This window comes from Pseudorasbora parva, chromosome 17, assembly GCF_024679245.1.
Source record: "Pseudorasbora parva isolate DD20220531a chromosome 17, ASM2467924v1, whole genome shotgun sequence".
Lineage (NCBI taxonomy): Eukaryota > Metazoa > Chordata > Actinopteri > Cypriniformes > Gobionidae > Pseudorasbora > Pseudorasbora parva.
In genome coordinates, this window is record NC_090188.1 from 23,183,361 (window position 1) to 23,210,995 (window position 27,635).

At 38.6% G+C, this 27,635-nt stretch overlaps 1 protein-coding gene across 2 annotated transcripts; it reads left to right on the forward strand.

Moving 5' to 3' along the window:
• Positions 1-202: 202 nt before the first annotated feature.
• lrrc9 (leucine rich repeat containing 9) lies at positions 203-27,245 on the forward strand. Of its 2 annotated transcripts, XM_067421089.1 has the most exons (33): positions 203-402; positions 599-660; positions 809-1,027; positions 1,238-1,378; positions 1,473-1,536; positions 1,669-1,739; positions 3,987-4,169; positions 4,272-4,427; positions 4,571-4,722; positions 4,802-4,933; positions 5,022-5,201; positions 6,930-7,047; positions 7,152-7,287; positions 8,803-8,946; positions 9,031-9,155; positions 9,251-9,454; positions 9,536-9,655; positions 10,266-10,457; positions 12,596-12,724; positions 12,833-12,973; positions 13,336-13,513; positions 14,008-14,228; positions 14,405-14,527; positions 16,785-16,915; positions 17,022-17,130; positions 17,267-17,403; positions 20,349-20,485; positions 21,787-22,004; positions 24,303-24,371; positions 25,576-25,701; positions 25,791-25,920; positions 26,009-26,165; positions 27,045-27,245. In XM_067421089.1, the coding sequence occupies exons 2-33, from the start codon at positions 604-606 to the stop codon at positions 27,097-27,099; spliced, it is 4,455 nt and encodes a 1,484-aa protein (XP_067277190.1). In that variant the 5' UTR covers positions 203-402; positions 599-603; the 3' UTR covers positions 27,100-27,245. The 2 variants fall into 2 exon arrangements, with proteins under 2 accessions (XP_067277190.1, XP_067277191.1); XM_067421090.1 differs by lacking the exons at positions 203-402; positions 599-660; positions 809-1,027; ... (2 more) ...; positions 1,669-1,739; positions 3,987-4,169 and having other exon boundaries at positions 4,299-4,427; positions 4,530-4,722; positions 25,561-25,701.
• The last annotated feature ends 390 nt before the right edge of the window (positions 27,246-27,635 follow it).

Here is a 27,635-nt window from a genome sequence, read left to right on the forward strand (position 1 = left end):
GAAGATTGTACCGTGTGAACGGGTGGATAATCCGGTGTTTTAGCACCGTCTGCTGGAGGACAGCAACAAATTCCAACAGGGCTTCCATAGCACCGGCAAAACATGCTTCCTTGCTTAGCAACGACCTGATGTAAACATTGCAGTGGCCAAAATAAAAAGGGAAATCAGTAGTCTACAAGTCCGGCTCGATAGTACTGGAGAGCTGAAAAGTTCTCACTGTTATAATGTACGTTTACACTTGACCGGCATTTTGCAGCTGTTAAACTTTATGGTGGAAAGATGGTTAACCGATCTGTTGGATTTGTAGTTCTTAATTATGGCATGTGAAGGAATTTGACTTGGTCATCTCATCTGCCGGTCTCTGTCTGGACCAGCATACAGCAGCCGGACATACACAAACAGGTGAGGTTTCTCTTGTATAAATATGCATTTATACAATTTGTAAAAAAAAAAAAAATAAATAAATAAAAAGATACAAAATTAAGATTGTGTATTTTTGTGTGAGATTTTGTGCGAGAGTTTTTTGTTTTCAGTAAACAATTAGTGTATACGTTTTAAATCATGTTACATTTGTTGAATTGAAAATACTGTTTTAAAGAGATCATGACACAGAATGAAAAGCAGAGTCTTCCGGGAGATGAAGAAATTATAAAAGAGCTGGTGAGTTTTTGCAATTGTTTAAGTGTGATGCTTCATTTACTTCAGCTATAGGACATACATGTGCAATTTGCTCTCAATGCTTGGTTTTCTGATCTAAGCCACATGTGCTGGTCAGCACTGAGGTTTTGTGTTCTGACTATTTTCTCAGTGTGTGTCTAATGGACTTTGCCACGAAAAGGTGTGTCAGGAGGGGAGTGGTGAAATGGTTTTGGAGATGTTTTTCTCTGGGTTCCCACGCATGGTGGGACTCTCTCTCTTCCCCAGGCTGTCTAGACTCACTATTGTAGGCCAAAGCATCAGCTCAATCCAGAGCCTGGAATACTGTCCACTCCTTGGAGAATTATGGGTAGTGGAGTGCAAACTTATTGTAAGTTACTGGAAAATTTGTATTAATATTGGAATATTGTATTAATATTTCTGGAAATGTTTTATGGTGTTTCAGTGTGATCACAAATTGATGTTTTTTTGTTGTGGTTGTTGTTGTTGTTTTTTGTGCCTTTTCTGCAATTTTGTCAACTTTGTTAATTAAATATGCTTTCCTTGATTAATTAAATCTATTATTGTTTGTGTGTTGTAGGAAATTTCAGGCCTACATAACTGTGTGCATCTGCATAAGTTATTTCTGTATGACAACAACATCCAGCAGATCACAAATCTAGAGATGTTGGTCGACCTTCATGTTCTGTGGCTTAATAAGAACCAGATCTCGGATATACAGGTAGCCTATGTTTATGTTTGGAGATACTGTAAATAGAATTTTAAAAAAGTTGAATATTTGTGTTTTACATTACTGTTCTACACCTTTATTTAAGGGACTGAATTCACTTGTAAACCTCGAGGAGTTGAATCTGGCTGATAATGCTATTGAGACTATTGGTAGGTTCACTGTAAAACACCACATTTTGACAAATTTAGCATTTCATTTTAGTACTATAATTGTGCATACACTTCTTAGACATTCAGAATCTGTTGATGAATACTCTAACATTTAACATGTTTATCTCTGAGGTCATAGCCTGGATTTCAACATCAATCTCCAAAATCTAAACCTCTCAGGAAACAAAATCAGTTCCTTTAAGGTATGAACATTATTTATTCCATTTAAAAAAAAACCCTGTATCAATAGTATTAAGCTGTTTGGTTTGAAAGTGACTTTGTGTTTTGCATTTTTTACATCGCTATGCCATTGACAATAGACAATGGGCCTTTTTCTTGCTAAAATGTCACTATTTTGACCACCCAATAAAGGGTCATGAAACCCTCTGTTTCAGCACCAGTTACTTCTCACCATAGTTTTGAAAATTTACAAAAGTGGTCATCTGATGAGTTTGACAGGGGCCAAATTGTGATGACTATAGACGACTGGATCAGAGCATCTCCAAAACTTGTCCAAAAATCACAAAATGGGGTGTTCCCGGTTTGCTGTGCTCAGTATCTATCAAAATTGGTCCAAAGAAGGGAGGAGGCCAAGGCTCATTGATGCACGTGGGGTGTGAAGGCTGCCCCATGTGGTCCGGTCAAACAGACGAGCTTCTGTATCTCAAATTGCTTGAGAAGCTAATGCTGGTGCTGAAAGGTGTCAGAATACACAGTGCATCACAGTTTGGTGCATATGGGACTACATAGCCGCAGACCAGTCAGACTGCCCATGCTGACCCCTGTCCACCACCAAATAGCGCCAACATGTGAGCATCAGAACTGGACCACGGAGCAATGGATTAAGGTGGCCTAGTCTAGTGAATCACGTTTTGATTTACATCAGGTGGTTGGCTGGTGCGTCTCTTACATGGGGAACACATGACACCAGGATGCACTATAGGAAAAAGGCAAGCCAGCAGAGGCAGTGTGATGCTTTGGGCAATGTTCTGCTTGGAAACCTTGGATCCTGCTATCCATGGAGGCCCTACCTTGCAACTTACATGACTTAAAGGTTCTGCTGCTAACATCTTGGTGCAAGATACCACAACACACCCTCAGGGGTCTAGTGCAGTCCATGCCTCGACAAAGGTCAGGGCTGTTTTGGCAGCAAAAGGGTGACAAACACAATATTAGGACAACACACAGTGGTCGTAATGTTATGCCTAATAGGTGTATAATAATGTGGCTTGCTGAGAAGAAGTGTATCTATTATCTTTCCAAGAAGTCCAACTTAAGACTTTTCCATAGTTTACAATAAAACAGGCACACACAAAAAATCCTACACCCACAGCACACATTGTGGCAGTGAGTTGTCTGTGGGCAACTCACATTTCCTGTAAAAATCGCATTTTCTTGAATTCTCTTATCAGGTTGTTGATTGCCCGTTGTGTAGAGCCCATTTTATTTGTTTGTTTGTTTGTGTCCGAGAATACAGAGTAATAATTTCCTTCTGGCCTTTGCACTGTTATTACTGCAGGCCCATATCAGCAGACCATTATTGCATCGTCCCTCTCCTGCTCACTATAGATCTGATTACTGTTATTTCTTTGCATACTCCTTACTTTCTCAACTACCCCAGAAAGACCTGATCATTTCAGGAATGGCAAGATTCAAGCTTTTGCTTTTCACTTCACATCATTATTGTAATGCGACATCTGTGCCCAAGCAGTTTTCGCCAGTCTCTCCTTTACGAGAGGAAAAACAGCCACTTTTTCAATAACACATAAATATTTTCATTTTCAAGTGGTGTGGGGTCTGAACGGGGTGTGCATCTAAATGGGATCCTTTGTTATTTTGTGTGAGTCGAGTGATTGAAAGCTCCTCTGAATGTCTGACGGTTCTTCATAGCTCTTTCTGTCTAAAACACACAGAATCATGACACAAGCCGACCGGTGTTTGTATGGTACTTTTTGTGCTGTTTGTCTGTGGGCTCATTGTTCAGGTGAACTGTCTTCAGGCTCATTTGAGGTGCTTTTCTCTAATGGGAAACTAATGCACTTCCATTTAATATTCAACATAAAGCAAAATGTTTCATTTGTGTAGGCGGAAGTTGCTTCCTAATATTTCAGAAATATTAATACCAAAATAACAATCACAAACACCATTTATACATTCATGCAAAAGGTGCCAGCTTGATGCTACAGTGTTTTGGGTGGTTGCCAGTTACAAAGATGTCCTGAAGAATATTAAGTACATTGCTATACGGATGGCTAAGGTGGTTGTGTGGTTGCTAGCTGGTTTCTTACTGGCCAATTAAAAAAAGGCAAGACTTTATAAAGGCATTCTGGTCCCTAAATACAGTTCAGGTTCCTCCTTCCCGTTTTTTTTGTTAATTTCCAAAAATCAATACATATTCATGAATAGAAAAACATCTAGTATGTGACATTTGTACCATTTTTATCTTACAGGAACTGACCCATCTGACTCGGCTGCAACGACTGAGGCACCTGAGTCTGAAGGACCCTCAGTCTATTCCAAACCCACTGTGTCTGCTCTATAATTACTACATACATGTCGTATATCACATGCCACATCTGCAGTGCCTGGACACATATGACATATCCAGCAAACATCTCAAAGACTTTGCAGAGGTGAGAGAATTTGTATTTTATGCATCTGAAAATTAATCTTTTGTGTTTCATGTTAACCAAAGAGATGGTAATTATGAGAATGTCACTGTGATTGTGCATCAGTCTACAGTCATGAAGAAAATGATGTATTACACCATGCGGGTACGTTGTGCTCAAAGGCAGTTTGATGAACTCAAAGCCAAGCTTAGGCAGGAGAGGAGAGACCAGATACAACTTCCAGAGGAGAGAATCCGAGTGCTTGCACACATGCTCAGAAATGTGAGTATACAATATGCAGACAAAGACTGAACACTATTATTAAAATTTTTTGACATCCTCAAATCAATATTCAACTTCTGGGCACATATTTTTCCCATATAGCTGACTATTTGCAATAAATCACACTTACCCTTTGTGAGCAGCTAGAGTGTGAGCTGTCCCATGTGCAGTGTGCTAGAAAGAAGTCAGGAGAACCTGAGGACATGACCTCTGACCTTACTCACGAGCAGAGACTGCAGCTCAAACTGGATGCTCTCAAAGACCGACTGAAATTCTGGGAACTGCGTTTGGAGGAGTGAGTGTGTATCTTTCTATAAGTAAACCTTTGTACGTGATTATTTTTAGGTTTTGCATGTCTTTTTTTTCTTTCTCAGGGTAATGTCATGTCACCAGCGTAATGTAGCTTTGGCCTCAGATAGAAAGGAGATGATGGTGCACTTCCTGCTGTTGGAACTGGAAACCGTGGGGAACATTCGTTTTGAGGAGGGAAACACCAGCGAGCCCTGGTACCACATATATGTTAACTAGATCTGTTGTACAAATACACAACATGCAGGATTACTGATCTCGACTGTTATCTGCTTCCTCCCTCAGGTTCACGTCCTGTTATGATCTTTTGCTATCTCGTTTCTGTGTGTGGGATTATAAACCTCAGCACATCACTGGCATTAAGATCAATCGAATCATACGTATTCATAACCGAGCCCTAAGGCAACGCTTCCAGGACAAAGTGCACTCTCTGCTCTGCAGACGGGAATCTTCACCCTTCTCACAGTGAGTCAGTCAGACGCTAGTCTCGCAGATCCTGATTTTTGGCTATAGCGACATAAAGTATTGTATCCACTTTGTATATTAATTTGGCCAAAAACACCCACTTAGATTGGAAGAGGCAGTCTGACTTACAAGCAAATCTCTGACTCCCAAAGGTTCCATATCAGACAGCTAAGTCAGATTAGAACTTTGTCTTATGCTATTTTTGATTTCAGTATGCATCAATAAATCAGTAGAGCTATCACAAAATCCTTTAAGAACATGTGCAGGTCACATATTACCCTAAATATCTTTAGGACCATTAAGATCTTTTTGCATTGGCACATTGTTTTTATCAAAATTACATTGTTGTTATCAAAATTAAGTACATCCCTAGTTCTCATGCATAGAGTCATCTATATTATTCAATTTAGAATAAAACTTACGATATTATCTTGATTATTAAACATTTCCATTTTAATACACTGTATATATACACAAATGAGTTTGATTTGTATTTGACTTAGCTATAGTTTTCCAACTATAACTATGTATGTACACTTACCCAAGTGCAAAACGGCTGATTTGAAATGGAGGCATTTTATATTATTATTTTCTTACTTTTATAGTCATAAATTAAACAAACAAAACAACAATCCATATTCATAGCTCATATCGGTAACACTTTATTTCACAGTGTCCTTGTTACATATGTTACATGTACTTACCATAGTAATAAGAGTCTCTGCATAACTCTGTAGATACAGATAATGGTAAGACTTTATTTTTTAGGTGATGTAGTTACACATTACTACATGTCTGGAAACTCACCATTGACAGGGCTCAATCCGCGGGGCGGAATAAACGGTTGTCTTTCAAACTCCTTCTGCACGCGATAGGATAGCGCTACAACCAACCAGAGCAACGAAGGTGAAATGGAGCTCGTTGATAGATTAAGGGTGCGTCACAATCTGCACCCTAGTTCAGTTATCAGGGCACTGATCAGGGAGTCAGCCCATTGACTTATGTCCTAATCAGTGCCCTGACTAGTGAACTAGGGAGCTGATTGAGACGCAGGGTAAACATTCGCCATATCCGGTCGGCAAAACTCCGAACACATCTTCCCTTTTTTAGTGCCATTATTTGTTCTTTTCTCAGAGAAAAGCTTAACTCCAAGTCTTCCAGAGTCGCGGTCAAAGCTGATTCGAAAGACCGCCGTTCACCAGTTTCTGTGTTTACTAGAAGCACGCAAGCGCAACTCGGCCGTCGTCATTATGGCCCCGCCCACCGACTCTATACACGATGTGATTGGCCCGACAAGAGTTTGTCGTTTACAGCTCAGAAGGGTATTGAGAGTTGCTTGACTATAGTAATAACAGTAATTTATGCATAATTACAAGTAACTAACCCTAAACCAATCCCTAATCCTATAGTAAGTACATGTTGTTAATTAATATTACTTAGCACTTAAATGTATAATTACACTGTAACAATGTTTAACCCTGTATTTTAAGGTGACAGTTACATTGTCCTTACTCAAATGAGAACTGATTAATATTAATTACCTACATGTGCTTACCATAGAGTTATTGTTAGGGTTTGGTTTAGGGTTAGTTACTTGTATTTATGGATCATTTACTGTTATTATAGTAAGTACATGTAGTAATGTGTATCTACATCACCTAAAAATAAAGTGTTACCATTATCTGTATCTGTAGAGTTATCATTTGCATATTTGTGTGTGTGGGACAGGAACTATAAATGCTGCATGGAGTATCTGTTCTACGTGCCTGATCCAGAACACTCCTGTGAAAGTGATGAGATACTACAAATCCCAGAAAAGGGTTTTAAAACTGCTGATGCATATAAGGTACAAAACCCATTAAAGCTCAGTGAAGAGTGGTTAGGAGTTTCTGCTGTTTCTATTGTTTTTAAATGCACCCATCACCTTGAACATGTGTGTCTTGCCTTCAGGCGTTAGGCAGAGAGAGAGCCGTCCCCCTCTCTAACAGTGTGAGCGTGTCTGATCGACTGAGAATGGCATTCATGCAGAGGAAGAGCTGTTCAACATTGGGAAGTAGCCCTGCAGACCCTCTTCCCTTCAGACATGGTCAGGATTCACTCAGAACCTTTATATTAAATTAATTTGAAGGTGCTGTGTGTAATTTCTGCACCTAGTGGCACCAAAACCAATAATAGAAATATAATGACTGTTCATAGACTCTTATTTGGACAAGCAGGTAGCTCTTGCTCCAAACACAATCCAGAAAACTCTAGTGGCGCAGAAATTACACAATACAATTCATTTAATTTAAATTAAATAATTCAGTTACATGAATACACTATAAAAAGTTTGGGGTTGGCAAGATGTTTTAATGTTTTCTAAAGAAGTCTCTTTACGTCTGCGTTTATTTGATCAAAAACACAGTAAAACTGTAATATTTTGAAAATATTGCAATTTAAAATAACAGTTTTTTAAAATAAATGTAACTTATTCCTGTGATGGTAAAGCTGAGTTTTCAGCATCATTACTCCAGTCTTCAGTGTCACACAATCCTTCAGAAACCATTCTAATATGATGATTTGCTGCTCAAGAAACATTTTCTTATTGCTTGATTATTTTATTTTTTGATTAATAGAAAGCTTAAAATAACAGCATTTGTTTGAAATAGATATATTTTGCTAGCCTGACGTGGTCATACTCAATTCTAGTCAGAATATGAGTCTGAAACTGTGATTATGGGGTGTGTTTCAACCGAACCAGGGAAGACCTCAATTGGATAGACCTACAACCAATCAGAGCAACGAAGAGTTCCATTGTCAAATGTCAAACAGAGTTCAGCTGCGCTGTGTTGCCAAGTCCGTGTTTTTCTGCGGGCTGTTTTCTATGTCCGCGGGTTGAAGCGACTATTATGTGATATAGACCCATGAGTGCGAATTTTAGCAGGCAACCTTGCCAAAATAACACACATTATAACCCCCAAACGCCATTTTCTTCCCCGGAGATCCCCCGAGGAGCTATTGTTTAGGGCTAGTAGTTGGCGGGTTTAGTTGTAAAAACTTGGCAACCCTGTCTGCACGCGCGCTGAAATCAGGCTGGAATAAATTATCTTTGCCGTTGTTGTAAAAAAATAAAATAATTTAATGATACACAGAGTACTTACCCAACATGATCATCATTTCTGAGAGAATTTATAAAGATGAATGCATATACAAACAAGCTCTCCGTTTAGGATTCAAACAAATATAATCCAAGCCCCTTTGATGACGTGCATGATTACGTTACTTTTGATCATCTGTCTGTCATCGTCTAAAGCCAACCCTGATGATTTCATTGGTCCGAACAGTTTCTGTTCGGGGATAATTACCCCTCTATGGAGCGAGGCCAGACCAGAACTGCCCGACCTAAAAATGTTGTGGGCGTGGCTAAGTTCTGCTGGCATCCAGGCTAATCTTTTGCAACATTATGAACTGATCGGTTTAATGGGTTCTTGCTGGGGAAAAAAATAGATTAATTTCTATTTAAAAAAGTCTTACTGACCCCAGACTTTTACATAATGAATAGCTCAGTAATGTCACTGATATTTAAATGTGTCTGCTTTCGTGCATGTGTGTATGTTTGTAGGTCAGTTGATCATTTCTAAAGTGTTCCTGGGCCGCAGTGCTGCAGTTAAGGAGGGTCTCCCTATAGATTGCGATCATTACCCAAAAGCAAACTCTGTCTATCTCAGTACCAGCTCTAAACAGCAAACGCAAACTGCACTAACAGGTGAGTAGGAGTGTGTACCCATCAGAGGAAAGTGTCTTCAAGGCAGCAATGATCAAAGAAGCAATTTGTGTTTTTGTTCAACAGACATGCTGTGTCCCGCCAACCTGCCAGACAGCTGCGACTGTAGACAGCAGCAGAGACTGTGGTACATTTTTGACCATGAAATGGTAATGCCAGAATACCTTGTGGACTTTGAATACGTATCACAGGTATATGTGCTGTAGAAACACCATCCACCATTATGTCCTTCAGAATGCATTATTCAGTAATCAAACCATCTTTATCTTATGGCATCTTTCTCTAGGACACAACCCAGCCTTCTTTAGACTCCCCGTCCGGTTCTCATACATCCCCCGCTGATGCTTCATCTGTGTCCTGTGCTGAGCTAGACCTGGACGAGGAGGCATTAAATATGGAACCCATCCTGAAGCCCCACCCTAAAATGCTCAGCCTAGATGAGAAATCCATACTGACAGTGGCCAGAGCAAACATCCTCAGCCAGATCACAGTGAGATTTACAATACTTAATGCACTTAACGGTGGATCTTGACAGTATAGTCATTTTATTGACCTTTTTTCTGTCATACAGGTGCTGAATCTTCATGGCAACAGTCTGAATAAACTGCCTGAGATTTCTCGGCTCACGGCTCTAAAGCATCTTACCCTTAGCTTCAATGAGTTCACTCATCTGAATGATATTTCACACATGGTGATGAAATCATCCTATTAATTCATAACCTTTTTCTAAAAATGACATTATCACTAACCTTTAAAAGACAACATGACAAAAGTTTAAACTGACCTTGTTTACTGGCCTAATACACCATTCACCTCTAAAGCATTCCACTTTTGCCTCTGAAATGACTTTTTCGTTGATATCACTATAGGTGAGGCCACATTAGTAAAATGTCAGCAATACTATAACCATAATATAACCAGGTAAATAAATACTATTAAAGGGATAGTTCACAAAAAAATTAAAATGACCAAATGATTTACTCACCTAGGTGTATATGACATTATTCTTCCAGATGCATACAATCGGAGTTACATTTAAAAAAAAATTCCTAATGCATTTTAATGGCAGCCCAAAATTTGAAGCCCAAAAAGTAGAATAAACAAGATGGATGCACTTTTTTGGGCTTCAAATTTTGGGCTGCCATTTACTGCCATTATATGGCTTAGATTAGCCAGGACATGAATAAAACTCTGAGTAAATTATGGGGTATCTCTTTAGGTTCTGTGCTATTTTTGTTCTTATGGAATGTAAAGCAAAGAGAGTTTAAAATTGTCCCTCTGTCTCTCTCCTAATCCTTTAGCCAAATCTGGAGTATCTGGATGTTAGTTTTAACCATATTTCCTCTTTGGAGGGTTTGCTTGGACTTGGTCGGCTCATAGAACTGGATCTTCGCTGGAATCAGCTGACCCGAGTCAGGGATGACATGAACGTTTTGCGTAACCACGCCCCAGCCCTGCTTCGACTGGACACACGGCACAATCCTTGGCACAGGGTACAAGTCACTTTACATTATTGATCTTCACATTAGACAATAGAAAATGTGAAGCATCAAGATCAAGTGAAGATTGACCAAGGCAATTCACTACCGTTCAAAATTTAAAAAAAAAAGTTTTTTTTAAATATTTTTTTTTCTTTTGAACAGTAGTGTATGTAATGCTTTGGTCAATCTTTACGATCAAAAATTGTATATACAGGTCCTTCTCAAAAAATTAGCATATGTGATAAAAGATCATTATTTTCCATAATGTAATGATACAAATTAAACTTTCATATATTTTAAATTCATTTGTTTTATTGTTTTAATACTGATGATTTTGGCATACAGCTCATAAAAACCCAAAATTCCCATTTAAAATTTTTTGCATATTTCATCCGACCAATAAAACAAAAGTTTTTAATACAAAAAAATCAACCTTCAAATAATTATGTTTCAGTTATGCACTGAACTTGGTCGGGAATCCTTTTGCAGAAATGACTGCTTCAATGCGGCGTGGCATGGAGGCGATCAGCCTGTGGCGCTGCTGAGGTGTTATGAAGGCCCAGGATGCTTCGATAGCGGCCTTAAGCTCATCCAGAGTGTTGGGTCTTGCGTCTCTCAACTTTCTCTTCACAATATCCCACAGATTCTCTATGGGGTTCAGGTTAGGAGAGTTGGCAGGCCAATTGAGCACAGTAATACCATGGTCAGTAAACCATTTACCAGTGGTTTTGGCACTGTGAGCAGGTGCCAGGTCATGCTGGAAAAAGAAATCTTCATCTCCAAAAAGCTTTTCAGCAGATGAAAGCATGAAGTGCTCCAAAATCTCCTGATAGCTAGCTGCATTGACCCTGCCCTTGATAAAACACAGTGGACCAACACCAGCAGCTGACATGGCACCCCAGACCATCACTGACTGTGGGTACTTGACACTGGACTTCAGGCATTTTGGCATTTCCTTCTCCCCAGTCTTCCTCCAGACTCTGGCACCTTGCATCATTTCCGAATGACATGCAAAATTTGCTTTCATCCGAAAAAAGTACTTTGGACCACTGAGCAACAGTCCAGTGCTGCTTCTCTGTAGCCCAAAGTGTCTTGACCTGGGGAATGCGGCACCTGTAGCCCATTTCCTGCACACGCCTGTGCACGGTGGCTCTGGATGTTTCTACTCCAGACTCAGTCCACTGCTTCCGCAGGTCCCCCAAGGTCTGGAATCGGTCCTTCTCCACAATCTCCCTCAGGGTCCGGTCACCTCTTCTCATTGTGCAGCGTTTTTTGCCTCACTTTTTCCTTCCCACAGACTTCCCACTGAGGTGCCTTGATACAGCATGCTGGGGACAGTCTATTCGTTGTTCCCAGAAATTTCTTTCTGTGTCTTACCCTCTCGCTTGAGGGTGTCAATTATGGCCTTCTGGACAGCAGTCAGGTCGGCAGTCTTACCCATGATTGCGGTTTTGAGTAATGAACCAGGCTGGGATTTTTTAAAAGCCTCAGGAATCTTTTGCAGGTGTTTAGAGTTAATTAGTTGATTCAGATGATTAGGTTAATAGCTCGTTTATATAACCTTTTCATGATATGCTAATTTTTTGAGATTTCGTGAGTTTTCATGAGCTGTATGCCAAAATCATTGGTATTAAAACAATAAAAGACCTGAAATATTTTAGTTGGTGTGCAATGAATCTAAAATATATGAAAGTTTAATTTTTATCATTACATTATGGAAAATAATGAACTTTTCTCACATATGTTATTTTTTTGAGAATATATATATATATATATATATATATATATATATATATATATATATATATATATATATATATATATTATATATTATATATAATAATATGTATAATTTATAATAGTTTTATGGTTTGAAAAAGGATCACAGTTTCCACAAAAATATCAAGCAGCACAACTGTTTTAAACACTGATTGTAATAAAAAAAATTCTTGAACACCAAATCAGCGTACTAAATTTCTGAAGGATCATGTGACACTGAAGACTGAATTAATGACTGCTGAAAATTCAGATTTGCCATCACAGAAATAAACGTTTTAAAAATATATTAAAATGACTGACTGCAAAACATATTTGTATAGTTTATGATTCCATTTAAATGTGAATATAAATAAAATTGACTTCTGTTGCAGAATGATACACATGTGCGTATGGTGATTCTCGGCCGGCTAAGGACTCTCACTCATTTGGATGATGGTTTAGTGATGGAGGAAGTAGCTGCTGCTGCTGTTCAAGGGGTTGCTCGATCTAGAATCAACCAGGTATGTATATTTTAGACATTATATTAATGTTAAAATTTGTTTCCACATTTGTCCTGGAATGCGCACGTTTGTGTGTGTGTGTTTTTGTGTGTTTTTGTGTGTCTGCAGGCATCTCTGATGACCCATTCTCGGATTGACAGTGAACGTCCCCGCAGTCTGAGTTTGCACTCTACAGCACACCTGCTCACACAGATCAGCCCGTCTCCATGGAAACTCTCGCAAGAGCTCGAGTCAGGCTGGACCACCAAAGTATGACACATAAACTCAGATTCTCTTGTCCTCTCTCATACATACACACAATTCAAAGGGTTAATTCAACCAAAATTGAAACTTCTGTCACGTTTACTCACCATCATTTTATTCCAAACCTGTAATGACTTTGTTTAATGCACTACTGCTATGCACTTTTTTTTGGGTGCTAAATAGCTCCACTTCCCATCTATTTCCAATAAATGACAATAAGCACTCTATAGTCTATATATATTCTGCAATCTTCATTTTTTTCAACAGAAAAAAGAAATTCATATGGGTTCAAAATGACATGAGGGTGAGTAAATTATGATATAATTTTTGAATGAACCATCACTTTATACTTTGTCCTTTGGAATCAGATCACAGCGCTGAATCTTGATGGTCAGCGGTTGACCCGGCTCAGTAATCTAGACCGGCTGGTGAATCTACGCTGGGCTTCTTTTGATAATAATGATTTAACCCGAATTGAGGGAATGGAACACTGCCTACTACTGGAGGAACTTTCCCTTAACAACAACAGTATCAGCAGACTTGAAGGTACTGCTCTCTCTCTCTCTCTCTCTCTCTCTCTCTCTCTCTCTCTCTCTCTCTCTCTCTCTCTCTCTCTCTCTCTCTCTCTCTCTCTCTCTCTCTCTCTCTCTCTCTTTCTCTTTTTTTACTGTATCAGTTTTAATATAAAACCAGGTTCACCCCAAGTGATAGTTCACCCCAAAATGAAAATTTGATGTTTATCTGCTTACCCTAATCACATCAATGTGTCGCCACGAGCTGCAGGGTTTAATATGTCTATGTGTTTTTTACTCTCATAGTGGCTTTCATAGAAATACACACCATTGATAGGCATTTTACAAGCAACGGTTGGAGTTTAAAATCTCCATTTGTGTTCTACAGTAGAAACAAAGAAACACCTAGATCTTGGATACACTGGGGGTAGGCAGATAAACATAACATTTTAATTTTCGGGTGAACTATCCCTTTAATTAGTTCATCATACTCTTTTTTTCTGTTCAGCGGCTCTTTTTTGTTTGCAGGTTTGTGTGCGATGCATCGTCTGACACGTCTGAGCATTAACAGCAACCACCTACAGTGTTTAGACGGGGATGTGTTAGACCGGCTACCCAACCTTCACTTCCTGTCTGTAGAGAACAACATCATCTCTTCTCTGCATGGACTCCAAAGGTCACGGTCCTTATTCGAGCTGTATGCTGGCAACAATGACATCAGCACCACCCGAGACATATACCATTTAAAGGTCAGGAGATTTTAAAGATCTGAATATAATTTAGTGAAATGAACAATTTTTTCAAAGCATTCATTCAAAGCACCTGGTGATGAGAATCCATGCACAGTGTAATGTGCTGTAGGTGAGGGAATGTTGAAGCGAATAGAGAGAAAGTGTGGTGGTGATGCAATGTTTGTTTCTTTCAGGCACTGTCTAGTTTAATTATTCTGGATCTCTATGGGAATCCCCTAGTTAACAAACTGGAGAACTACAGGATATACATGGTTTTCCATCTGCCATCACTCAAAGCACTGGATGGAGTAGCTGTGGTAAATATATCTAATGCTTCTGTATGTATAGTGTTTATTGTCATAAGTAAGTACACTTAAAAAGGACACTTTGTCATGGACGTTCTGTCCTCATTTACTTACAGCATCTCATCTTGGTCCTAACTTGTGTGATTTTCTTGCTTCAAAAAATGAAATATTTTGCAGAATGTCTAAGCTGCTCTTCTTTTCCATACAAAGAACGTTACTTAAGGGACAGGGACTGTTATGATGTTTGACATTTTGGGCTTATTCCTTTCTATTTCTTTGGATTTTTTAAATTAGCCAAGGCTGCATTAATTTAATCAAAAAAAAAATAAAAAAATAAAAAAATAATCCCAGCAAAGCTGAATTTTCGGTAGCATTGCTCCAGTCTGCAGTTTTACATAATCTTTCAGAACACATTCTAATATGCTGATTTGGTGCTCAGAAATCATTTTTAATAATTATCAATTTTGAAAAAAGTTGTGCTGCTTAATATTTTTGTGGAAGAGTTGATACTTTGTTTTAAGGATTCTTTGATGAATAGAAAGTTACAAAGAACAGTGTTTATTATGTAACATTACATTATAAATGTCTTTACTGTCACGTTTGATTCATTTCATGTTTTCCTGCTGAATACAATATACAGGGAGTGCAGAATTATTAGGCAAATGAGTATTTTGACCACATCATCCTTGTTATGCATGTTTTCTTACTCCAAGCTGTATAGGCTGGAAAGCCTACTACCAATTAAGCATATTAGGTGATGTGCATCTCTGTAATGAGAAGGGGTGTGGTCTAATGACATCAACACCCTATATCAGGTGTGCATAATTATTAGGCAACTTCCTTTCCTTTGGCAAAATGGAAAGCAAAATGACTTGACAAGCTCAGAAAAGTCAAAAATAGTGAGATATATTGCAGAGGGATGCAGCAGTCTTAAAATAGCCAAGCTTCTGAAGCGTGATCATTGAACAATCAAGCGTTTCAATTTAAAATAGTCAACAGGGTCGCAAGAAGCGTGTGGAAAAACCAAGGCGCAAAATAACTGCCTGTGAACTGAGAAAAGTCAAGCCTGCAGCTGCCAAGATGCCACTTGCCACCAGTTTGGCCATATTTCAGAGCTGCAACATCACTGGAGTGCCCAAAAGCACAAGGTGTGCAATACTCAGAGACATGGCCAAGGTAAGAAAGGCAGAAAGTCGACCACCACTGAACAAGACACACAAGCTGAAACGTCAAGACTGGGCCAAGAAATATCTCAAGACTGATTTTTCTAAGGTTTTATGGACTGATGAAATGAGAGTGAGTCTTGATGGGCCAGATGGATGGGCCTGTGGCTGGATTGGTAAAGGGCAGAGAGCTCCAGTCCGACTCAGACGCCAGCAAGGTGGAGGTGGAGTACTGGTTTGGGCTGGTATCATCAAAGATGAGCTTGTGGGGCCTTTTCGGGTTGAGGATGGAGTCAAGCTCAACTCCCAGTCCTACTGCCAGTTTCTGGAAGACACCTTCTTCAAGCAGTGGTACAGGAAGAAGTCTGCATCCTTCAAGAAAAACATGATTTTCATGCAGGACAATGCTTCATCACACGCGTCCAAGTACTCCACAGCGTGGCTGGCAAGAAAGGGTATAAAAGAAGAAAATCTAATGATATGGCCTCCTGGTTCACCTGATCTGAACCCCATTGAGAACCTGTGGTCCATCATCAAATGTGCGATTTACAAGGAGGGAAAACAGTACACCTCTCTGAACAGTGTCTGGGAGGCTTGTGGTTGCTGCTGCACGCAATGTTGATGGTGAACAGATCAAAACACTGACAGAATCCATGGATGGCAGGCTTTTGAGTGTCCTTGCAAAGAAAGGTGGCTATATTGGTCACTGATTTGTTTTTGTTTGGTTTTTGAATGTCAGAAATGTATATTTGTGAATGTTGAGATGTTATATTGGTTTCACTGGTAAAAATAAATAATTGAAGTGGGTATAAATTTGTTTTTTGTTAAGTTGCCTAATAATTATGCTCAGTAATAGTCACCTGCACACACAGATATCCCCCTAAAATAGCTAAAACTAAAAACTAAAACTTCCAAAAATATTCAGCTTTGTTATTAATGAGTTTTTTGTGTTCATTGAGAACATGGTTGTTGTTCAATAATAAAATTAATCCTCAAAAATACAACTTGCCTAATAATTCTGCACTCCCTGTAAAATGTATTTTTCGACCCCAAACTTTTGAGCGGTAGTGTAAGTTTTACCAATGCAAAAGTGTCTGTCTGTGTAGGAAATGTGCGAATCAGAAAATGCTAAAGACGTGTTTGAAGGGCGACTCAATGCAGATATGGTGGCCGAGAAGCTGGGCCATACCAACTACAGGGAACTGTCCGAGCTCAACCTGCAGTCCAGCGCAGTCAGGTTCACTTTAGCTCTCACTATAACACTAGTCAGAATAACACTGACATAACAAAAACTGGATATTGTGGTTCACTCTTTATATTCTCTGATTTTCAATCTGTTTTAGGATGGTGGATCTCGTTCCTTCTCATTTTTTTGGTAATTTACGCAGTATTAATCTAGACCACAATAACCTCACCTCATTCAGTGGTCTGATCTTCCTGCCCAACATTAAGGTAGGTGTGTGTTTAGGACAAAGATGAATAACTATCTCTGTCTTGGTCTAATAGTATAATAACACTATATACTACAGCCACTGTGCATCTATACATATACATGCGTGTTGATATGTTTGTGTATGTGGCATTGCAGGTGTTATCTCTGAACTATAACCACATTGAGTCAATTTTACCACGTCAAAAAGTTCAGAGTCACATGAGCAACAAGCAGATTCTCTATCATAAAGTCAGTTCCAGTGGATATGGGCAGCAAAACAGCAGGCCCAGCAGGTACACATACACAACATCACTTCATCATACTCAAATTGGGTGTAATATATTGTAGTTTCTTGTCTAACCACTAGGGAGCGTAAGAATGACATATAATAAAAGATTCTCATAAAGCAGTGAATGTCTTTATGAGCAGAGAACAACTCACATCTTCTTATGCTGCAATGTTTTGGGAATGACAGCCACATTATTAAAGGGTTAGTTCCCCAAAAAATGAAATTGATGTCATTAATGACTCACCCTAATGTCGTTCCACACCCGTAAGACCTCCGTTCATCTTCAGAACACAGTTTAAGATATTTTATATTTAGTCCGAGAGCGTATCTAAGTGTATACACACTATACTGTCCATGTCCAGAAAGGGAATAAAAACATCATCAAAGTAGTCCATATGTGACATCAGTTAGTTAATTAGAATCTCTTGAAGCATCGGAAATACATTTTGGTCAAAAAAATAACAAAAACTACGACTTTATTCAGCATTTTCTTCTCTTCCTTGTTTGTGTTCAATCCTCAAATAAAGATTCAAACGGTTGTGAATCAGTGTATTGATTCATGATTCGGATCGCGTGCCAAACTGCTGAAATCACTTGACACTGGCGATCTGAATCATTGATCAATTCACTGATTCATAACTGTTTGAATCTTTATTTGAGGTTTGAACACAAACAAGAAAGAGAAGACAATGCTGAATAAAGTCGTAGTTTTTGTTATTTTTGGACCAAAATCGATTTTGGATGCTTCAAAAGATTCTAATTAACCAGCTGATGTCAAATATGGACTACTTTGATGATGTTTTTATTCAGTTTCTCGACATGGACAGTATAGTGTGCCTACATTTAGATACGCTCTCGGACTAAATATAAAATATCTTAAACTGTGTTCCGAAGATGAACGGAGGTCTTACAGGTGTGAAACAACATGAGGGTGAGTCATTAAAGGGGGGGTGAAACATTCACTTTCAGTCAGTGTCATGTCAATCTTGAGTACCTATAGAGTAGCATTGCATCCTGCATATCTCCGAAAAGTCTTTATTTTTTTAATAATTATATAAGATAGGTGCTCTATTACGAGTCTTTCCGAAAAAAGCCGAGCGGGTGGGGGCGTATCGTGTGAGCGGATGACGAGTGCGCGCCGCTCTTATTGTGTTGAGTGCGTTGTAAAGCTGTGTCATCCCTAACAGCGGGAAAAAACTTTATTCAAAATAAAAAAATGGCTTTTAATCAGATACAGCCATACATCTATGATCCGGAATCAGACCCAGAGGCTGCAGTTGAACAGGAGCAGCAGCAAAAATGACTAGTAATAGAAAGACACGGAATAGTAGCGCATTTGAATGAAGAAGCTTATTTAGTATATCATTTTTCCCCACTCTTTGTGTATTGTTGTTTGGAGTGCTTTTTCAATACACAAACATAAAGTTACACATATAGTGGCCAGCTAAACAAATGTACACGCACTACACATCGCATGCTCCATTGATCAATTAACTATACGTGATCATGTTTGGGCTACTTGATGGGCATAGGCAAAAACACAGACATTTGAAGCAGTCTTACTCACCGCCTGCGGATCTAACGTTGGGACCTTTATCGTTGGGACTGCTCCATCATTCAGCATTAGGCGATTGGAAAATCCGGCGTCGAACTGGGCCTTGTTTATGAAACAGTTTGCACCGAAATGCAGTGAACAGACATAAACCTTTGCGGAACACTTTTTTGGTGACATTGTTAATTTCTTGAAGTCACATCACCTGTGCAGCGCAGCCTACGAGCCAGCGCTTTGATGGGCGTAGCCTGTTGCTTTCGCTCTCTCCCTCTCTCTCTCTCACGCTCTTCCGGTAGAATTGCCCTTACAGCCCATACAAGGAAATTCCGACCTATTAACGTCAAGTGGACCCATGATCGAAAAAAACTTGCCGAAACTTATGACTAACCGGAAGTAGTATTTTTGACAAAGAAATACTCCCATCAAATGTCCACCTTAACTTTTGAAACTTTGTCCATGTTTAGTATGGGATTCCAAGTCTTTAACAGTGTAAAAGATCAGTATGCATGAAACAGCATTTCACCCCCCCCCCCCCCCCCCCTTTAATTACATACATTTCATTTTTGGGTGAACTAACCCTTTAACAGACTCTACTGCAGTCGTCATGCGCTTTTTGAGGGGGCACTAGTGGGATTTTCAACACGTAGTTTAATTCTTTCACTTTTCCCAAAAGACAGGAAAGTAAACTTTATAATTATATACACAGTGTATATCTGGTATCAATAAAACGCATTGTCAGATTATATTTGAAAAGATTACTATTGCCGCTTGCAGGCATCAGTGTAGGCCTACTTTACAAACTATAATTTGTTTTGCTAGTACTGTGCATTTAAACATAAGAAAACATAAAATAAACATTATATGGTTGAACTTATTAAACTTAACAGTTGCGATCTGTAGTTGTGATACATGACAAGTGAGCGCATCCATCTCTGGTTCAGCACCAGCCAAGCGAGACAGGGGTAGCTGCGGTTTGAGCAACAGCCGAGTCGAAAGGTGGGGGTTTGCGAATTGCTACAACAGAAACTAACCCCTAACCTTACCGCCACACCCTAAAAGGAAGCTTTCCAATTGTTAAGACCTTTCGCATGCCCCTATGTTTCTTCACAGGCATTACACCAACTTGCAAATACCTACACCTGGTCAAAGCCTGAACACACATTTGAATTTGTCAGTTGATGCCATGCCACACTGAATGTTCTAATGACGCCTGTGTAATCATATCCATGTAAAAAATATGAATATTTGTCTTTTGGAAGCTGCATTCAAAATCCATTTGGCTCAACATTTTTAGCCAAACGTTACTTTTCTGGACGAAACTACATGTGCCTCTCATTTGCATTTTCTCACTTCCTTTCAAAATGTCCCACTCCTCTCTTCTTTCTCTTTATTTATAGGGAGGGGTTACCTGGTGATAATCTGGAGCCTCTGATGTCCAGTTTGGAGGTTTTGCATTTAGGTCATAATGGCATATCCAACCTGATCAATCTACAGATCGGCAGATTAACTAACCTTAGAGCACTGTTCCTACAAGGTATATATGCACAACATCTTAATGTATAGCTATTCACCGCTGTCTGCAATCGTAGTGAAATGTGTATTGTTGAGTCACTTAGTTTTTTGCTCACCATCCACTATGGCTAGTGGTTTTCCAAAGTTACTAGCCACTCAGCATTTTTACTGGCCATTATTTTGACATCGATACCATAGGGGAAAACTGTTATATAGATATTTTAATATTATCTCATAATTTGGCAGATAGGGTGAATTCAAGGTGATTGGGGCACTTTTTGGCATTGAGATGACTTGGGAAAAGTGTCCCATTCACCCTGAATTCACCCTATATTAGGCTGCTGTCACTTTAAGACCTGATGTACAGATCCATTATACTATTACACATGCGTTGTTTTCTTTCTCCATTACGCTCACTTAAAACATTTAGTATTTATTATTTTTATCAAATACATGCAGACTTAAAGGGTTAGTTCACCCAAAAATGAAATTTCTTTCATTAATGACTCACCCCAATGTCGTTCCACACCAGTAAGACCTCTGTTCATCCTCGGAACACAGTTTAAGATATTTTGGATTTAGTCCGAGGCCTTTCTGTCCTTTGAATGTAAGTGTATGCCCACTTGCTGTCCACGTCCAGAAGGTAATGAAAACATCATCAAAGTAGTCCATATGTGACATCAGTTGGTTAGTTAGACTCTTTTGAAGCGTCGACAATACATTTTGGTCCAAAAATAACAAAAAATATGACTTTATTCAGCATTGTCTTCTCTTCCGCATTTGTTTTCAAACCTCAAATAAAGAATCAAATGGTTGCGAATCAGCTGATTGATTTGTGATTCATATCGCCAATGTCACGTGATTTTAGCAGTTTGCCAGTCTGACATGCGATCCGAATCATGACCGTTTGATTCTTTATTTGAGGAACACGGAAGAGAAGACAATGCTGAATAAAGTTGTATTTATTTTTTATTTTTGGACCAAAATGTATTGTCGACACTTCAAAAGAGTCTAACTAACCAACTGAGGTCACATATGGACTACTTTGATGATGTTTTCATTACCTTCTGGACGTGGACAGCAAGTGGGCATTCACTTACATTCAAAGGACAAAAAGGCCTCGGACTAAATCTAAAATATAAACTGTGTTCCGAGGATGAACAGAGGTCTTACTGGTGTGGAACGACATTGGGGTGAGTCATTAATGAAAGAAATTTCATTTTTGGGTGAACTAACCCTTTAATGTTACCGATCCCAAACTTCAGAACGGTATGGGTATGGGTATTTGTATTTTTTTATATGTATCTTCTCTCTTTCTCTAAGGGAATGATATCAGTCAGGTGGATGGATTGGATGGTTTGCGAAGACTACGCGAGTTGGTTCTGGATCGAAATCGAATTAAATCTTTGAGTGAGAACTCATTCAGTGGACAGGGAGTTCTGCTAGATTTGCACCTGGCAGAGAATCGCATCCGTGAACTGAACCACCTGCAGCCTCTCAAAGGGCTCCGGAGGCTGTTCTTAGACATGAACAAAATACAGGTACATAAAAAAAGCTCTACACAAATTACACGATAAGCATGTACATATAATTCAGATACACAATAAACATCTAGACAAAATACACAATGAAAATGTATATAATATACACAAAAAATACAATAAACATACATATAGATACACAATAAACATCTACGCAAAGTTATAGCTGTGACTGTAAAGCTCCACAAATGACAAAAACTGTGGCTTCTTGTGTGAAACAGACCATATTTTTGTTATATGCTGGAAAAAGCTGGAAACTATCCCTTTAATTTATAATTTAACCAATTGTAAAAACCTCGCTAACAATGAAAACATTGAGTCATAGGATATTTCTAGATAAAATAAATACAGGTGGTTTAGTTGACATTCATTAGATAGACAGGAATCTCTGTCAGATATCTTTTGATAGGTATAATTTATAAGCGTTGTAGGTCTGGTTTACACATGATTTCATTAGCAGCGTATGTAGCCTATCTACCAAGAAACATAAAAAACACCGTTACTCTCAACCCCACTGAGAATGTGTGTGTAGGTTTGTAGGTTTGAGTGCTTGAGGCTTGCTTTTATTATTCACCTCTCCATTCCCATCTATCTGTATGTGTGTGGCTGCAGTTTTACTGTAATTACTAAATTACAGTAATTCAGTCATTTAGTGTGTTTGTATTAGAGTTGTTAGGCCCTTTGAGAGCTCTGCCTTTTGCCTGCCCCTGAATATAGAATAATTACAGACAGCCATTATTACTGCACCGGCACAGCAGCCCAAGGGGACAATTAAGCTGTATTTACATTGATTGAAGGTCAGAGGTGTGTGTATGTTTATTTGTGTGTGTGTTCTTGAGACTCACTGATCTTTTATTTACCTCCTCGTTTCTTTATCTCTGACATGGCATGTTAACAAAAATCTTTAATTTGATGTTGCTTGTGTCCTGGCCATTTCCTAAATCTCAAATGTTTTCCATTGTTTATTATATCTCCTCTTCATGTGATTAACATGACATTTAATATTAAAATATTGGAGATAAAAAAGCACTGATATACTCCATTTTATTTTTAATAGACATTTTGATTTTAATAGACAAACATTCATGGGTGAAAGACAAACCAGGGACAATCAAGGGATACATCTTTTAAAATGTAAAAACCATCATGTTGTTTCCCTACATATTTTTAAATTAGATTTAATAACTGATAAACGTATTAATTGGTGTAACCATCAAGTAAAAAGTCCACAAAAATGTACACCTTGATTACATGAGTGTATGTGTTTTAATCCCTTCAAAACATATTTTTCAAAATATACCAATATTTTTAATAACATTAAAGGAAGTGTATGTAAGACTGTGGCCAAAACTGGTACTGCAATAACTTTCAAATGACTGTAGAGCAACGTATCCCCTCTCCCCCTCCCCCTCCCCCTCCCCACTGACTCAAGGTTGTCAGATATGCTGCAGGATTCAGCAGGAACGTTTGTAGCTGCAGCTGTGGTAACTAGAGCAGATCTGGCAATCCGGATACCAAAACACTACTGACTCCATGATTGGTAGAATGGTGGAGGGTGGAGCTTTAGGCCAAAACACAACATGTCAACATCAAAATCAGTTAAGGGCTGCAGCAACAACTTTTAAATGACGATATCCTAGTCGGACTACTGTTGTCAGTGATATATGTATTTGAGATTTACATGATTTCTTAATGTCTAGTGACTTATCAGGGCCATTTTATGATCAATTGAAATACATTTCTTACATACAGTTCCTAACTTTTACATATCACGTCTAAATGTGATGAATATCATGGTAGTTTCTTGTTGTAGGTCATGTTGACATTCTCTAAAGTCCAGCTGAAATAGTACATGTACTATATAACATGTATTATTACATATAAAATGTTTGATTTGGGTTAGTATTTTTTTAAAATGTTTTAAAATAAGTCTTGTATGTTCACCAAACCATTTGTTTGAACAAAAATACGGTACTATTATTATTAAAAATAATAATAATACTTTACAATAGTACTGTATTTTTGTTCAAATAAATGGTAATAATACATGTTATATATTACATGTACTATTTCAGCTGGATTTTAGAGAACGTCAACATGATATATATATATAAATATTAAAAGGGATGGCAAAGCTGAATTTCATTGAAATCAATTGCTGATTGCTGGATTTCAGCATCATAACTCCAGTCTTCAGTGCCACATTATTCTAATATGTTGGTTGCTGCTCAAGAATCCCTTCTATTTTTATTTTTTAGGATTTTTTTCTTCACATAATGTTTCTTGTTTGTGTTACAGGATACTTTAGAACTGGAGAAACTGGAAGTGCTTCCTTCTCTCATAGAACTGTCTGTAATGGGCAACCCAGTGAGTCACTCTCATACACACAATGATTATGAGGACATTCCAAAGGCATAATGATTTTTATACTGTACAAACTGTATATTCTATCCCTCTACACTAACCCTACCCCTAAACCTACACATCGCACAAAACCTTCAGCAATTTTAGATTTTCAAAACACTTATTTGGTATGATTTATAAGCTGTTTTCCTCATGGGAACCAAAAAATGTCCCCATTTGGTAGACATTTACTGGTATTACTATCCTTGTGGAGACATTTATTCCCTAGGGGGACATAGGGAATACCACACACACACACACACACACACACACACACACACACACACACACACACACACACACACACACACACACACACATCTGGTTCACTATCTTTGTGGGGACTCTCCACAGACGTAATGGATTTTAATACCGTACAAACTGTACATTCTATCCCCCTACACTGCCCCTGCCCCTAAACCTACCCATCACAGGAAATATTCAGCATTTTTACTTTCTCAAAAAATCATCCTGTATGATTTATAAGGCTTTTGCAAACTGGGGACCACTGGCTGGTCCTCACAATGTAGGTGATTTCAGAATTTACTATCCTTATGCGGAAATTTGGTCCCCACAATGTAATATTAACCACAAACACACACACACACACACACACACACACACACACACACACACACACACAAACACACACACACACACACACCCACAATGATCAAGAGATTTCAAACTGGGTTCTTGGCTGACTCTGAGACCAATCATGATTACAGACAAATCCATACACTCACACTTCTATGGTTCTGAATAAATACAGTATATTCTCTGTCCTCTATACCTGGCAGAACTTCCCAGAAGTTGCAATAGTAATTTCTTCCCTATTGTGACACATACCTGAGTGAAATAGCTTTTCGAACAAGAAAAAAATGTAGGGCGAGAGTTGATTTTGTGCATCAAGAATTGATTGGATTTTTGGATGGTTGCGGTTTATTGTCCTGCCCTCTCGCAGAAAAACACGTCATCAGAGAAGAGATGTTTCTGCAGAAGGGGAGAGGAAGTTATTTTGATTTAAGATTACGAGGGAAGGCCCACAAATAAAAACAAAACATTTATTATAAAAACTGCAATTTTCCATAAAAAAAGAACTGTCCATTTTCATTATATGGTGACTTTAATTAGGCATACTCTGCACTACCAGATGTGTGTTTTGCAGGTGACACGGCGATCACTGCACAGGCCGCCAGTGGTATTGCATCTGTCTACACTGCAGGTTCTGGATGGCATTACAGTCACACTGGAGGAACGGACTAGAGCAGAGCTTTTAAATAACGAAGCACAGGTACCTTAAGCTTACTAAAAAGATTGACTGAACGAATAAAATACAACTTCAACTGCAGATAGAGACAATTATGTTGTGCATGTTTGTAGGTTTCTAATTCAGGTGCTGAAATGATGTTACCTGGTTTGGTACCATTGGTGACCAGACCGGCTCCCTTGAGAGGTGCAGTAATACACACAGTCATACCTGATCAAGACGACTCTCACGATACCAGCAGATGTATGTATACATATTGTACATGCAGATGCACACCAAATGTATCGGCTAAACACAAACTCACCATGTACACATTTTTGTGTGTTTTCAGATAAGAAGCAGAGAGCAGTTGCCTCTCTCTTGCGTGGAGTTCAGAGTGACATTAACCTCAGGCAGATCAGAGGATCTTCCAGCCACTACATGACAGCGCTACAGCAGACCGGATTTAGGGTTCTCTCTAACTTCCCTAAAGCTGATCCTGAGACCAGGTCTGTACACACACACACACACGTTTGTTTGTGTGAAATGTGGGGACATTCCATAGATATAATGGGTTTTATACTGTACAAATCGTATTTTCTATCACTATACTGCCCCTACCCCTAAAACCTACCCATCACAGGAAACATTTCTGCATGTTTACTTTCTTAAAAAAACTCATCCTGTATCATTCATAAGCCTTTTGAAAAATTGGGACATGGGTATTATCCTCATATGTCAAACCATATGTTATACCCATGTCATTATACACATTTGTGCCGTGATATTTCACAAAAACAAGCACACACACACACACACACACACACACACACACACACACACACACACACACACACACACACACACAGTCTAGTTCACTATGTTTGTGGGGACTCTCCATTGTAATGGTTTTTATACTGCACAAACTGTACATTCTATCCCCTTATTCAGGTAGACCTCAACGGGATTGAAAAACATGTACACACACACACACACACACACACACACACACACACACACACACACACACACACGTATGGGTCTTTATGTGATGTTGAAGGATAAGAAGGTATAGTAATCAGTGTTGCCAAATCTGCAGTTTTCCCGCGGAATTGGGCTACTTTAACACTGTCTCCGCAGGCTATTTTTCATGTCCGCGGGTTAAAGTGACCCCAATTATGTGATATTTAGCTCCAGAAATGCTACTTTTAGCAGGGAACCCTGCCACAAAACATATATTTTACCCCCTAGAATGCATTTTTTTAAACCAGGGAACGGAACCCCCCAAATGCGATTGGGCTTGTTTTGGGCTAGTTTTGAGTTGCAATTGGGTGGGTTTTGTTGTGAAAACCTGGCAACCCTGATAGTAATCTTCATATTCTCCACAGGTATCTGTGTCAGAGTGGAGCCAGGCCACCTCCTCCTCCTCCTCCTCCTCTGTAACATCATAGAGATGCACTATGTGTGTCATATATTTCAGCTTTGTGTATTGTTGTTCATTGGATTTTAAATAGGACTTAAATTCCCAATATTTGTATTTATTTGGAATTATGTCAATATCAGCAGCATTAAATATGTTTTCTATTCGAGTAACTATTGGTGTCCTTTATTTTAAGTCTTTGCCAATGTAACAATCTCACTCTATGAGGTTTGTTTTTCTTTTCTTTTTTAAATTATAGTAATACTTAAATTTGATACTCCACTTTAGATGTTAAAATAAAAGTAACTTTGCAATTGCCAGTTATTAGAGTATTAGTAGACTATCTGCTTAATATCTGCTAGGAGTTTACACAGACATTCTAATGACTAAGTAACTTTCCAACTACAACAATTAATTCTGCTACCCCAAACCTACAGTCTTCTAATACTCTATTGAAAGTTAGTTGACATGTTGCAAAGTTACTTAGTAGAATGTCTGAAGTGGATTATCACAATATTGGTAAGTGTTACCAAAATTGTCTGAAAGTTATAAAATAATT